The sequence below is a fragment of the Colossoma macropomum genome, unplaced genomic scaffold (assembly GCF_904425465.1).
Source record: "Colossoma macropomum unplaced genomic scaffold, Colossoma_macropomum, whole genome shotgun sequence".
NCBI classification, from domain to species: domain Eukaryota; kingdom Metazoa; phylum Chordata; class Actinopteri; order Characiformes; family Serrasalmidae; genus Colossoma; species Colossoma macropomum.
Genome location: NW_023494792.1, coordinates 32,081,122 through 32,094,277, shown reverse-complemented (window position 1 = coordinate 32,094,277; position 13,156 = coordinate 32,081,122). Strand labels below are relative to the sequence as shown.

At 38.2% G+C, this 13,156-nt stretch overlaps 1 protein-coding gene across 7 annotated transcripts in view; it reads right to left on the bottom strand.

The window, feature by feature from the left end:
- Positions 1–447: 447 nt before the first annotated feature.
- tnip1 (TNFAIP3 interacting protein 1) overlaps positions 448–13,156 on the bottom strand; it is a 52,191-nt gene continuing 39,482 nt past the window's right edge. For 5 of the 7 annotated variants that reach the window (XM_036576898.1, XM_036576897.1, XM_036576896.1 and 2 more), the window contains 7 exons: positions 10,265–10,393; positions 9,448–9,570; positions 8,484–8,609; positions 6,100–6,183; positions 5,022–5,210; positions 3,953–4,037; positions 448–2,928 (listed from right to left, as the gene is read on the bottom strand). In XM_036576898.1, the coding sequence (XP_036432791.1) occupies positions 2,867–2,928; positions 3,953–4,037; positions 5,022–5,210; positions 6,100–6,183; positions 8,484–8,609; positions 9,448–9,570; positions 10,265–10,393 (798 nt within the window). In that variant the 3' untranslated portion in view covers positions 448–2,866. The remainder of the gene's footprint in view (positions 2,929–3,952; positions 4,038–5,021; positions 5,211–6,099; positions 6,184–8,483; positions 8,610–9,447; positions 9,571–10,264; positions 10,394–13,156) is intronic. The other 2 variants (XM_036576893.1, XM_036576894.1) reach the window with 2 other exon arrangements.

Below are 13,156 nucleotides of genomic sequence, written 5' to 3'. Positions count from 1 at the left end.
TTAAAAATTAAATTTAAACATTTACAAAAAAATAAATTTTACAATAAAGTTATTCACACATGATTAAACTTATTATTTCTGTTTTTTCCATCTTTTTAATGTAGTGCTGCTGTTCTGCTGCTGCATTTTGTCTGGTCCACCTTGATCACAAAGTTTTAAAAAATAAATATTAGGACACGTCTTAAATAGTTCAATTTGGTAAATGCTGAAATAATAATGTTTAACATTTTTAAAACTATATATATATATATATATATATATATATATATATATATATATATATATATATATATACTTTAAAATTTAAAGATGTAAAAACAAACAGTTATTCACACTTATGATTAAACTAATCATTTCATTTTTTTTAATGTGGTACTGCTGTTTTGCTGGTGCATGCAGATCCCCACTCACACGGTTAAAGAAAAACTTCACAGTTTTGAGATGTTCTAAATGGTCCCCTCTGTTTTTTATTACTTGTTAGACACACTGAAGTTTTTTTGCATTCCGCCAAAGCCTTGTTACGCGTTACAAAGTGAGTCCAAGTAACTTTACATGTTTTAAATACATTGAGGCATCGCAAATCGACCTTTAGGTAACTTCTGCTGGAGAACCGTAGCGCTTACGAACACATTCTGGAGGTTGGGACATTAAGAATATATTTATTATGCTAATCAAATATAAAAGATTCACTTGAGATGTGCTTTCGCCTAATCAGGGGGCAAGAAAGTTCACTCCGAAAAAAGCACAAAACTACCAACCAGTAAATTACAGTGACCGATAAATAATAGCAAAACATCCCAAAGTGCCATTGAGCTCACAGAACACTTCAGCTCCTACACACTGACACGTAATCCGCTCAACTGTTTCTACTCAAGCACATGTTCGATAGAAAGGCCTGTCCAATGTCACTAATATTTACACATGATAAATGTTGCATCACGCTTTCAGCAAACAGTTTAGGAAGATAAGATCCTTAGAGGCCAACAACTTCAAAGCAAACACGTTAAATGGAGTCCCTATCAACATGAGTCTGAGCAGCACACCAAAGGGTAAAAGGGGTGAAAGTGTGGCTTGAAGAGAAACTCCAACATGTTTTCAACTTGCTTGATCTGCTTCATCTGCAGCACACAAATGATTATCACAATAACTCTTCCTCGTAAAAGAACAGAAAACCAGTGCAACAACATAGTTACAAAGGAACTCAATGGGCACTTGCTTCAATGGGCTAATGGAGGTTAGGTTGAAAGATGCTGGAGGATTCCCCAAAAAATCTCAGCTCAAATTTGGGACGATATCTTTGGACCCTTTGCTTTAAAGGGAGCATCATCATTCTCCTCTGGTGCTCTAAATGAAGGGATAAGAGTGCATGGACAGACAGATGAGCTGCTTTCACATGGAATCAGGGTTTTTTTGTTTGTTTTTTTTTTGTTTTTGGCCCACTGTATGTCACTGGGTCAGCAGAACAGCCAACACAGTCACACCACCAGTCTTCACACAGATATAGTATATAAGGGAGACATAAACAGTACACAAAGAACAGCATTACTAGGACGATGAACCACACGCCATCATCACTGCGAATGTAGGAAACTAGCAGAATATAAAAGAATTTCTCATCACATCTCATTTGCAACAGTAGGAATCCACTTCAGAACCGTCAACATGAAGGGTAAAAAGCCTTCATCATATGACCTCTCGATTCACTTCATAACAAATAATTTTAATTCCATCAATTTTTCAAAATTTCTGCATGATTAAATTGTTAATTTATGTAAACAACGTCTTTCAGAGTAGTTTGCCTTTGTAGAGAAGTTGGGGTGGATGCTGAAGGCAAAAGAGTCCCTAAAGAACAGATTTACCACTATTTTATCAAGATCAACATTACATATGGCAATATTTGCCTTGTAGACCTCATGACGCCTGGTTCCCATCACCACCACTGTAAAGAAATACAAGTTTGTCTACACTGAACAATTTCACCTCAAACCACTCTGAAAGACTGTTTACATCTCACCGATTGAATTACGCAGAATTTTTGAAAGATTGGTGGAATTCCCCTTTAAGAATCTGTTACACTTTTGTTTCAATCACACAGAAGTCCCAAAATGTAAAAGGTTGAGAAGTGCTGTATATGGCTTTTGTAAGTGAAGGGCAGATGATGGGTATTAAGTCACTTGCTGGTGACCGGCGTGTGGATACGCAAAATAAAGAGTGGCCATCACGACGTTGGCCATTGAATAAATAGAGATACATTCTACTGTGGAACATTTCCAAGACAATTTACCTACAGAGTTACAGGACAGCTGTAATTCAACCACTGTCTGTCTTCAAATCAGCTCACAAGTGCCAGAAAGCAGTTCTTCAGAATAACCATGTCTTTTATTCATCAATATAGACAGAAAGGCTACACTCTTGATTTCAGTGTGTCAGTAAATAAACTGAAGTGGTTAAACAACCATTTCTTTTACTGGTCCTCTTTCAACTCTGCAGGTATATCGTCTTACTTTTTTTAAATGATCCTTTCATCCATTAAATAACTGACTTTAATTCTGCATAGAATTACTGTGTATATATAAAGCAGAGTTAACCCTTAATATTAAAAAGGTAATATATATATATATATATATATATATATATATATATATATATATATATATATATTCGTAATTTGCAAGAACAGTGTTTCACAAATAGGCTTATAAAACTTAAGTATATAAACAACATTTCATTGGAGAGAGATATATATTTATATATATATATATACACACACACACACACACATTGGGGGGGAGATCACACCATGCCAAATGAAAGAAAAATGGCATCATGCTACTAGCTGGGTGCCAGTGGAGAGGGGTTGAAGCTGTTAGTGCTTTCCAGGGTCCGCAGTCTGGCGTTCGCGCTTTCCAAAGCCGGCTGCTCCTGCTTCTGCCCACAGCAGCAAAACAGCACACAACACATCAGATTAAACACGGTACAACACAATCAGGTGTAAAAATGAGGCGTCATCTTTACTTGTAGAGCTGACCCGAATAACATTATTGGTTTCAAATACTTTCCAAACACCCGAGTAGCTCAAAACCACCGTTGAAGAATGTTTTTTTTTTTTTTTTGCAGAATTTAATTGTTGAGACCAGCAAAGTCGTTCAGAGTGGTTTGGTGTGAAATGGTTCAATGAGAAGCGTACAGACTCAGAGTTCTTTACAGTGCTGGTGATAGGAACCAGACGTCACAATGTCTACAACACAAATATAGACATTTTATTTACTGTCCAAAACCACCAGTGAACCTACAACAGATTTTATGTCGTTGCTTTAAAAAAAATATATATATATTTTTGTCATTTTTTATTTTACTATATCATCTCTGGTCTAAAATCACACCGAATAAAACCTCTTTGAATTAAGTTACATAAAAAGTTAACAATGTTTTAGTTGTGACAACAGTGTATTTTTACCAACTTTGTGTAATAAAGGTCTGCGAGTTAGCTTACAGGTGCATCAAGCACTGCAGACATCTGGTTCCATTCGCCACAACAATGAACAATTCAGACTCTGTTCGTCTAAAATGTCTTATTTCACATCAAACTGCTCTGAATGACTTTGTTTACATCTTCACTATTTAATTTTAAAGATGTATAAAAATCTCTGTGCAATTCGCCTTTAAAAACAACAATATTTAACGTCATTATTAAACAATATTTTTTTAATATGTTTGCTGCTGCAGTTCAACATATATCCACTAGGCAGCACCGATGTCTTATTAATAGTGTGTACCGGAGACAGAACAACTCAAATCAGCAGTAGTTTAGGCTACAATGTTTGTGAATTGAGAAACGTACTAAACAAATACTAGCGACATGATTCGGGCCAGCCCTATTTAACAGAATGTAAATAAGGTAGGGAAAATGCTTGATAGATTCAGCAGCACTTCTGTATGTGTATGTGTGTACCTGCATTCTCTGGAGGGGCTCTTGCCGGGTCTGCCTGTCCTCTGGAACCTCGCGGCGGAGGGAATGATGACTGCCAAGGAAAACCCTACACATACACAGACAATAACAGACTCTCAGACTTCTGCTTCCATAACATGCAACTCATTCACTGCCCACTGAGAACAATGACCTTCCACTTTGTGCCTTTAGCTGACAAAAAGAACTGTAGATGATTTTTAAAGGACTCAGGAAGCTGCAAAGCATTTAGAATTAATGAATCTTATTTATAATAAAGTAGTTAAGCAATTTGTTAAAGCTTTAAAACATCCCATTCACTCTCCAGTCCATATGTATACATTATGTTGCAAAAACAGCCTTGTTTTGAATTCTGTGATGTCCCAAGAACCAAATCATTTAAATATATCCACCTATTCACCCTACAGACCTTTAGCTCTGCCCACTCATGCCAAACTTGTAAGAAGTGTTTCAGCTCAGTTCTAAGCTGTAAGAAGTGTTTCAGAGTGCTGTTTGAAAGGGGTGCATTACAGGGCAGCCAATCAGAATAGAGATTATTTATCTTATATCATTCTTAAAAGCACAATGACAAAACAGCCCATATGACGTTTAAAGAGAAACTGAAGAATGGACAAGTAAAAATGAAATATGACTTTTTTTACTACATAAAATATTTCAAGTGGACCATAAATGTCATATATGTACCAGATTTCATACATTTTTGGTATATGAAATGTCACAACTGGACCCCAAGTGAAAAGTAAAATACTAGAAAATAGACATGGGCCCTTTAAGTTATAGTAAATATCCACAATGTCTCATATTTCAGAAGTGATGAACAAGTATCCACTCAGAAAACTTGACAAAAAAAACATTGTACATCATTTTAGTATATTATTTTCCATTGTTTGTCCCAAAATACTTGACATATTATGCTGTCTAATTATCTTCAAGTTGTTATTGTATGTAAAATAACAGAAAAGATTAATATGATCGTGTTTCCGAACGTGTGAACAGTAGCACAGTAGAGCAGTGAAAACCAGTGCTACATTAACTCAGAGACACTAGCTCTCACCGGGTTGACGGGCTGGAAGTCTCTGCCGGGCGCTGTGCTCAGGGTGGGCATCCTAGGTGGGAAGTGGATGGGCCAGCCCTCCAGGCCCTGGTGACCCACCTGCACAAACGGGCCACAGTAGGGTGGGCTCAGCGGGCCGTTAGCAGAGCCCGAGGTGGGGTCAGAGGTCCTTCTCTCCGGTTGCCCCTCCAAAACACACACACAAAAAAATAAATAAATACACAAAATGCGACTTCAAGCTGCAGGAGTCGCAGCAGGATCATAAACTGCTCGCATTTTTTAACAGTACATATTGTAGATATGCACTTTATAACCTTGTACAACTGCTGTATCTGATCCACTCATCCATTCTTTTTCACTTTTTTTGACTGGAATTTATACTGACAACAAGAGAAACTCACAGCCTGAAGTTAAAGAATAAAACCTTCAAATTTTGACTCGATTCTGATAACAACCCAAGTGTCAAACACAAGGCCACATCAGGCCCACCACACAATCCTATCCAGCCTGCAAAAGTATTTTAATTTTCTATTAATATGAGCCCGTTTCACAATATGCTGCACTATAGTCCCCAACAACAGTCTATACGACAGCGGTTACACCTCAATTCTACAAACGTATGCACAGTTCCACACCAGTCATATCACCAAAATGCAATTCAGCTGTAGTTCAACCAATATAAACACTTAACAGCTAAGCAGCTCAGAAACTGAGCCCAAGTCTTGATGAACTTGCAGCAAAGAAAGGATGCCAGGTGTCTAGATCAAGCAAATAGGCAGGGCTAAAAGACCGAGCCCCTGGGGACATTTAAATTCTGAGTATTTCAAGTGTCCACGTAATATTTTAAGGCCTACTACAAGTATCTGTAAGTGTAACTGTTGGAAGTGTTTGGATATTTTAAATAAACAATGGCCATTTCGGGGTAAAGAACAACATTAATTAAAAAAGAAATAAAAACATTTTTTTCTCTAGCCCACAGATTTGATTAGATTTTCTAATATGGTCCTTTCACTGGTTGAGTTCGACACCCCTGCTTTACAATAATAACCTTGACCACCAGAGGGCGTAGATGCCTTACCTGCTTATTGTGCTGCATCTGCAGTCTTTCCAGTTTACAGCGCTCTGCCCTCTCTCTCTGACACTCATTCTGCGCCTGGTGGAGCTGAGTTACACACAAACACAGAGCAGCATAAAATCAATAACAAGTCTGTGTAAAGGTTCTGAGCTCGGCTGTTTTTTCCTCCAGGTGCAGCCGTATCTCTTTGAAGCAGATCTCTGCTATTTGAGCAGTTCGCTCTGCGTTTAGCGATTTCACAACTTGACCGTGAACTTAAGCAAACTGTACTATGTGAATGACAATAACGGCTCACTAATCATTGACTGTATGTCATTAAAAATTCTGCTGATTAATGTTATAAACAAGCTGTTTATAAGAGCATTATAAACACTAAACACACCACCACCACAACCACCAACTTCACTGCTGGCTCTGTCAGTACTGATAAGTATCTCTCTTCTGCATAACACTACACACTTGGTACTTGGTTCTTCAAGGGTTCTTTACCAAAGAAAATGGGTCTATATAGAACCATGAACACTCAAAGACCCCTTTGTATGATTAAAGGCTTCTTTGCATTATGATAGGGTTCTTCAGATTAATGGACAACCTGCTATAGATGGTTCTATATAGAACCTTTTTGAAAAGAGTTCTATATAGCACCAGAAAGGGTTCTTCCATTGTTACAAGCTTGACATAATAACAATAGAACAACTCTTTCTGGTGGTACATAGAAGCCTTTTCAAAAAAGTTACATATTGTATAGCATGTTGTCCATTAATCTGAAGAGCCCTTTCATAATGCAAAGGGGCTACTGGGTGTTCATAGATCATTATCTTTAGTAAAGAACCCCTGAAGAACCATCTTTTTTAAAAGAGTGTTTCCCCTGTGCTTTAAATACCAAGAGTCTGTTTGTGGGACCACACTTCTGGCCATCCCTCTCAGAAATACACCACTGATACATTAGCTTCATAGTGCTTACTGAACAATTCATTAGTAGTTACTAAATAAAGCTCTATTGGAGCTGGATCAGTTTTAAGCCTTACTCGAACTGGATTAGTTGTACCAGAGGAGATCAGGTAACGTAATCTGTGTGAGAATTGACTGGCCGATTCGTACAGGATAAAGGTAATATTACCCCAAATAGCCCCGATCGAAACATCATCATGCAGACATTTATGTCAGTACTTGCCAGCAAAAATAAACCCCAAAGCACGACACCGGATGCCTGTTATCAATGGCTATCCGAAACTATAACACATAATCATAGCATATCCTTTTGGTGACTGATCAAAGTGCAGTGGAAGTGAAACTAAGAACCTGCCGCCCAGCAAGACAGAAAACACACTGCCTTGCGAGAGGTACCTTCAAGATATTCAATTTTCCTTCTCCTTGTTTTTCGGCCATCACCGAAAGTGTTGTGGATTGTCATAAACGTCAGGATTAATGAACTGGGTCAAATCAAGCACCCTTATAGCGGATAGCCTTGTCTTCCTGTCACAAAAACAGAAGTGCCATTTTCTAATACCTGTTTTTTTGGAAATTATGTTCATCGGTAATCACTCAAATTACAGCACCTCCGCAGGTAAAACTAATCCAGCTCAAAAAGGGCATCAGCGCTTTTAATTTGCGAAAATTATTATAATACCTCAGAGCTCCCTCAGTAACAGTAGTCCTGTTTGAATCAACCTCACTGCATTGTCATAATACTGAGTAATAGAAAACGACTCCTCTGTTTACAGCAATGAGAAGATTAACCACTAAAGTGGAGACTGATTTGGTACAGCTCCTTCGTCTTCAGGTTTAAAACAGGTCTGATGTAATCCACAGTAATCTTGGTTATGACTTAATTAGAAGGAAAATGAAAGTGAAATATTTTGAAAGTGCCTCTCACAGGGCAGTGCGAAATCGTTCCTGTTGGGCAACATTTGGTTAGTCAAACGAGCCCAGTTCACTAACATAAAGCTATTCCATTTGATGGACAGATGATGTTTGTACTCGTTCAGTTACATTCATTTTACGCTTATAGTTAACGCTGAACTGAACGTCTGGTTGTCAAATTTCAATACAGGCTACTTGGGGTATTTGGAGAAATAACAGATACTTTATGCAATACAAACCAATAAGTCAAATCCCAGCAAGTCACATTACTGGGCCTCCTCTGGTACAATTACTACAGTTTAAAATGGGGTTTAAGATCAATAAATAAATAACAAGAGAAGAATTTAAAGGGTTAAGAGAGACTGGGACGTACCACAGTCATGTAATATTAAGAAAACCACTAAAACTCTGCATTGAACGATTATCATTATTTTTATTATGATTATATTTATTTGATGATGATGATGATGATGATTATTATTATTATTATTATTATTATTTGATCATCCTGAACAGCTGCTAACCTGATTGGTCAGATTGGTCATCTGTCCCTGTAACCTCTCCACCTGCCGCCTCAGATCTTCTTTCTCCTCGTTCATTCGCTCCCTGTCGCTGCGCTCCTTTCGGAAATCCTCCTCGAAGATTTTCACCTGAAACATACATTCACAAGAGAATGACACTCATGAGACTAACTTCACTGCATTATTACATACTGATACAATACGATGACGACTGACATGTTATCACAAGACGTCTGAGGTTTGATTAGTTGGAACAGACAAAAAAAGAAACGAGAAGTGCCACAATTTAAAAAAAATGGCTTTGAAAGCCGTAAATGTAACTATTCAGCATTTCACAGAGTACATTCTGGTTAAACAGGGCTAATTATGTTCTCTTTGTAATGCAACACACATGTGTTCAGTGTTCTTCAAGCACTGGCGATACACACAATATGCAACTTATTACGATAACGATAAAATGCTGTCATACTGCCCTTCCCTAGCAGGAAAACCACTACCGAGCACTAACACAGTGAAGCGTTTTCCTCCCTTTCAAAGAGTGTTTCTAAAGAATGTTACATACTATATGCTATATATAACAACACAAACCACTACTAGATAAAATGTGATGGCTCAAGACATCTACCTACATATTTCCATTGCTGTATGTGGCCAATCAAGCTTTTTCAAGGCAAACCTTGACAGAGACAAACTGTTCCCAAAATACGAGTACCAGAAGCTTCCCATGAACCCGAGAAGGTCAATGTTTTTGTCTTATAAAAGCTGTCAACACAACTGTGTTCCACCTCACTGAGGTATGTTGACCAAGGTGTGTCAGGAGAGGCTAATAATAATAATAATAATAAAGTGGAGAGTACCTGAGGACCTCGCGGACTGAAACAGAAACCTTAAATCCACAGGACCATCAGTTTCATACTTTCACATTCACTCTGAGCACATGCACACAAACATACACACACGTACACACCTGCTCTTTGAGCACAGCGATCTGTGTGTGTAGTTCCTGCTGGCGCAGGTTTAGAACTCCTTCTCCCAGATTCATCCCGGACTGAGACGAGGGAGAGTGCAGATTCAGCGCCTCCTCCAGAGCCTGGAACACATACATGCAAACACACACAAACACAGAGAAACACACAGTCACTTACTAAATGGACACTGCATTAGACTATAACCATTTAAGGCTGATTCAAAAGAGGAGCTATTTGTGCCATTTAATCTTTTGCGTTAATCACTCTCTTGTTGTAGCATTTATTTGATATGTAAAGAACGTGAACGAGGAAAGCTAAGAATTATGATTTTTTTTGTCCCATTTGTGTCATAAGCTACCATTTAAAAACAAGAAAACATCTGAATATGAATATATTTCACATATCTGTTGTGCTCTATTGTTACTCTGATCAAGCACATCAATAGTAAGTGCTTATTGATACATATTCTGTTCTAAAGGAGCTTGTGTGGGGGGAGAAAAAAAAACATGGCGCTTCCAATAAGCACATTCTCTACCGTGAGAGTTCCAATGGGTAAGTGCATTCAACGCATCTCCTCTGGGGGGGTTTTTTGGGAGTTTTTTGAGGCCCAGCACCGTTTTTTGAGGCCCAGCACCGGGCTCGTCAGGATCACTTGGTTAATAAAAGATTTGCTCTTATCTAAAAAGCCTATAGTAAGATTGAAACAGGGCTCAGTGGGCATTTATGACAGTGATAGCAACAGAAATGTGTGTGTGTGTGTGTATATATATGTGTGTGTGTGTATATGTGTGTGTGTGTGTGTGTGCTGACACTGACCCTATTTAGGCGCTGGATCTCCTTCTCCTGGTACTCTCTCTGCTTAGTGAGAGGAACCAGCTGATCCTGCAGGTACCGAACCTTCTGCTTCAGTTCACACGTCTCTGACGTCAAACACTCCTTTTCACCCTGATGAACACACACAGGCACACGCTCTTCAGTACTGATGAACAGCGAAAATTCAATTCAGCATTTGTGTGTAAATTATATATATGATTGAATTGATGATCATTTTAAGAAAATTGAGAAAAAACATGCCAAAAATTTCAAATATGTTTTTTCCCTTCTGAAAACAAGTCTTTACACAACAATAATTATTCGTCAAATTCAAATGATACCAAAATATCTCCTCTTCTACTTAATAACACAAATGTGACAGGAACTGAAAGACAGAATTCCACTAAATTTCTCCACTGTGTCACAAAGCCATGAGTCAGAAATAATTCATATAATACGACACCCTGTTTTTGTTATTGCTGGTGATGCCAATCTTAGTACTGCATAACCATGCCCCTTTCCCACACTCGGGCTGAATTTCAAACGGAGGAAAAAAAAAGAAGAAGAATAATATCTAACAATCTTCGGCTTCTATGCTGACAGATGCCAGATGGACTGAGTTGTTACTCGGTACTTAAGTGACCTTCTTAAGCTTCTAATCGCGTTGCTTCAAGTAACAACACTTTTACATGCGTCTGACCTCCAGGTCTCAATATTTTACTACGCAGGGTGAAAGAATCCCCTTCTGACTCTACCTTTACATCATCCAGTCAACTATTTCTTCATTAGCTCCACTGACTCAGCACTGATGCTATCCCAGACCACAGAACACCACTTTTGAACGCAAGCGGCCATCAAAACAGAGGTGTGAAACTGCACAGAAGCATCTAAACAATTACAGGTATGAAAGGGTAAGTACAGGCCATCATGCATGGAAAAATGGTGTTATCAGCTTTTTCCACAGGTGCCACTGTTGACACACTGATTACATGCTTTAGAAGTGAAGGGGAGGTTTTGATTAGTGCTGGTTATGGTGATTTGTGATTATGGTGGTTAAGGTGAACAATCAGGAAACAGCTGACTGCGTTCTAGGCCAAAAAAGCTCAAAAGCGCCTGGTTATCCTTAACATAATGCATACATTAAAAGCAATGATTCATCTCTGTAGATGTAAAGGTTAAGGCATCCCATTTTTAATGTGAAAAAATGTCCTTTTTTTTTCTTCTAGCCCTTCATCAGTGGTCATTAGTGTAGCACAGATGAACTCTTTTCAACAGTCTTCAGGCATCATTATAGAATTTAAAGAGAAGTTCCACTCAGTTTTCTATATTTCTCCAATAATTAATTTCCAATTAACTGGTTAAGATGTAAACAAAGTCATTGAGAGTGGTTTGGTGTGAAATGCTCTGTTCTAGAGAAACAGAGTCAGAACTGTTCACAGTGGTGGTGATGGGAACCAGACATCTGACCTTTGAAACCTCCCTCACAAAGACATACTACTCAAAATATAGTTATGGTTATGTATTATACATTATACTGTTCACAGTGGTGGTGATGGGAACCAGACGTCTGACCTTTGAAACCTCCCTCACAAAGACATACTACTCAAAATATAGTTATGGTTATGTATTATACAATGATTTTGTATAAAACCAATCACTTTTTGGAAGTTCTGAAATAAGCTTTTGGCCTGAGAGCATTTACATACCAAGCGTGATTTGTGCGATTTATTGGGATGATAAACTAATATATAAACACCAAAAGCAATTTTTTGGGTGACAAAAATGCAACCTAAATTTTATTTGCCCTCTGTTTGATTTTTGGAAATGTTTGCTGGTGACATGAACTGTCTGACCTATCATGGTCGTCACTGCTGTTGGCATGGCAGAAACCAAGATGACAGATCAGCTGTGCCGCCAGGAGCTGGAACTTTTTTTTTTTTTAACAAATGGCGAAAGGATTATAATCTCCAAAGCCAGCGCAAATGGGGCTCAATGTGGGCTACAAACATCCAAGTGTAAGAGCGCTTGAAGTTTCAGTTTCCAAATGAAACTTCACGTTCCTTTCTCTTTTCCAAAGTGGAAAACATCCTGCACATTACCACAGTTTGCCTGGTTCTTAGGAAGCAAAGGATATCTTTCTGTTAAACATTCTGCGGTTTTTTTTCTTTGTGGCACAACTGGCCTGGCAACGATTTATAAAATACAGGATGCTTTAAGGCAAATTAGTACCCAAAGAAAAAGTTTTTTTTTTTTCCACTGCTTCACCATCATGAACATTACATATAAAACTGTGCTGGTTCACTGTTGATTCTGGATAGTATATAAAGCTATATCTGTGTTGTAGACATTGTGCCCCCTGGTTCCTATCACCACCACTGTAAAGAAATCTGAGTGAGTAAGATTCTCTACCATTAACTGTTTCCCATCAAAACAGCCTAAATGACTGATGATGTTTACATCTCAACCACGTGCATTACATTAAAAAAATCTCACGTGCAGCTGGGGTCGGCCATGGACTATAAAATCTCATTTTTCTCTTTTGGTCTGAATAAGATGGGTTCCCTTTTTGGTTCCTGGTTCTGGTCAAGGTATCTTCCTGATTGCATCTCAGGGAGTTTTTCCTCACCACTGTCACCTTTGGCTTCCTCTCTGGGCTCTGAGCTCACAACTACACAAAGAAGCTTTTTGGTTGCGTCTGCTAAAATAAACCGGAATAAAACAAGAAGGAGTTGAACTAAAATATAGGACAGAAGTCACATTTTACCAACCAGGGGAAAAAATGTTCAGTTTCTCAAAGGAAGTTTAAAAGCGTTTAAAAGGCAAACAAACAAAACTTAAAGGGAAACTACTGCATAACCAAGTTCATGGGAAAGAGACAGATGAATTGATGATACA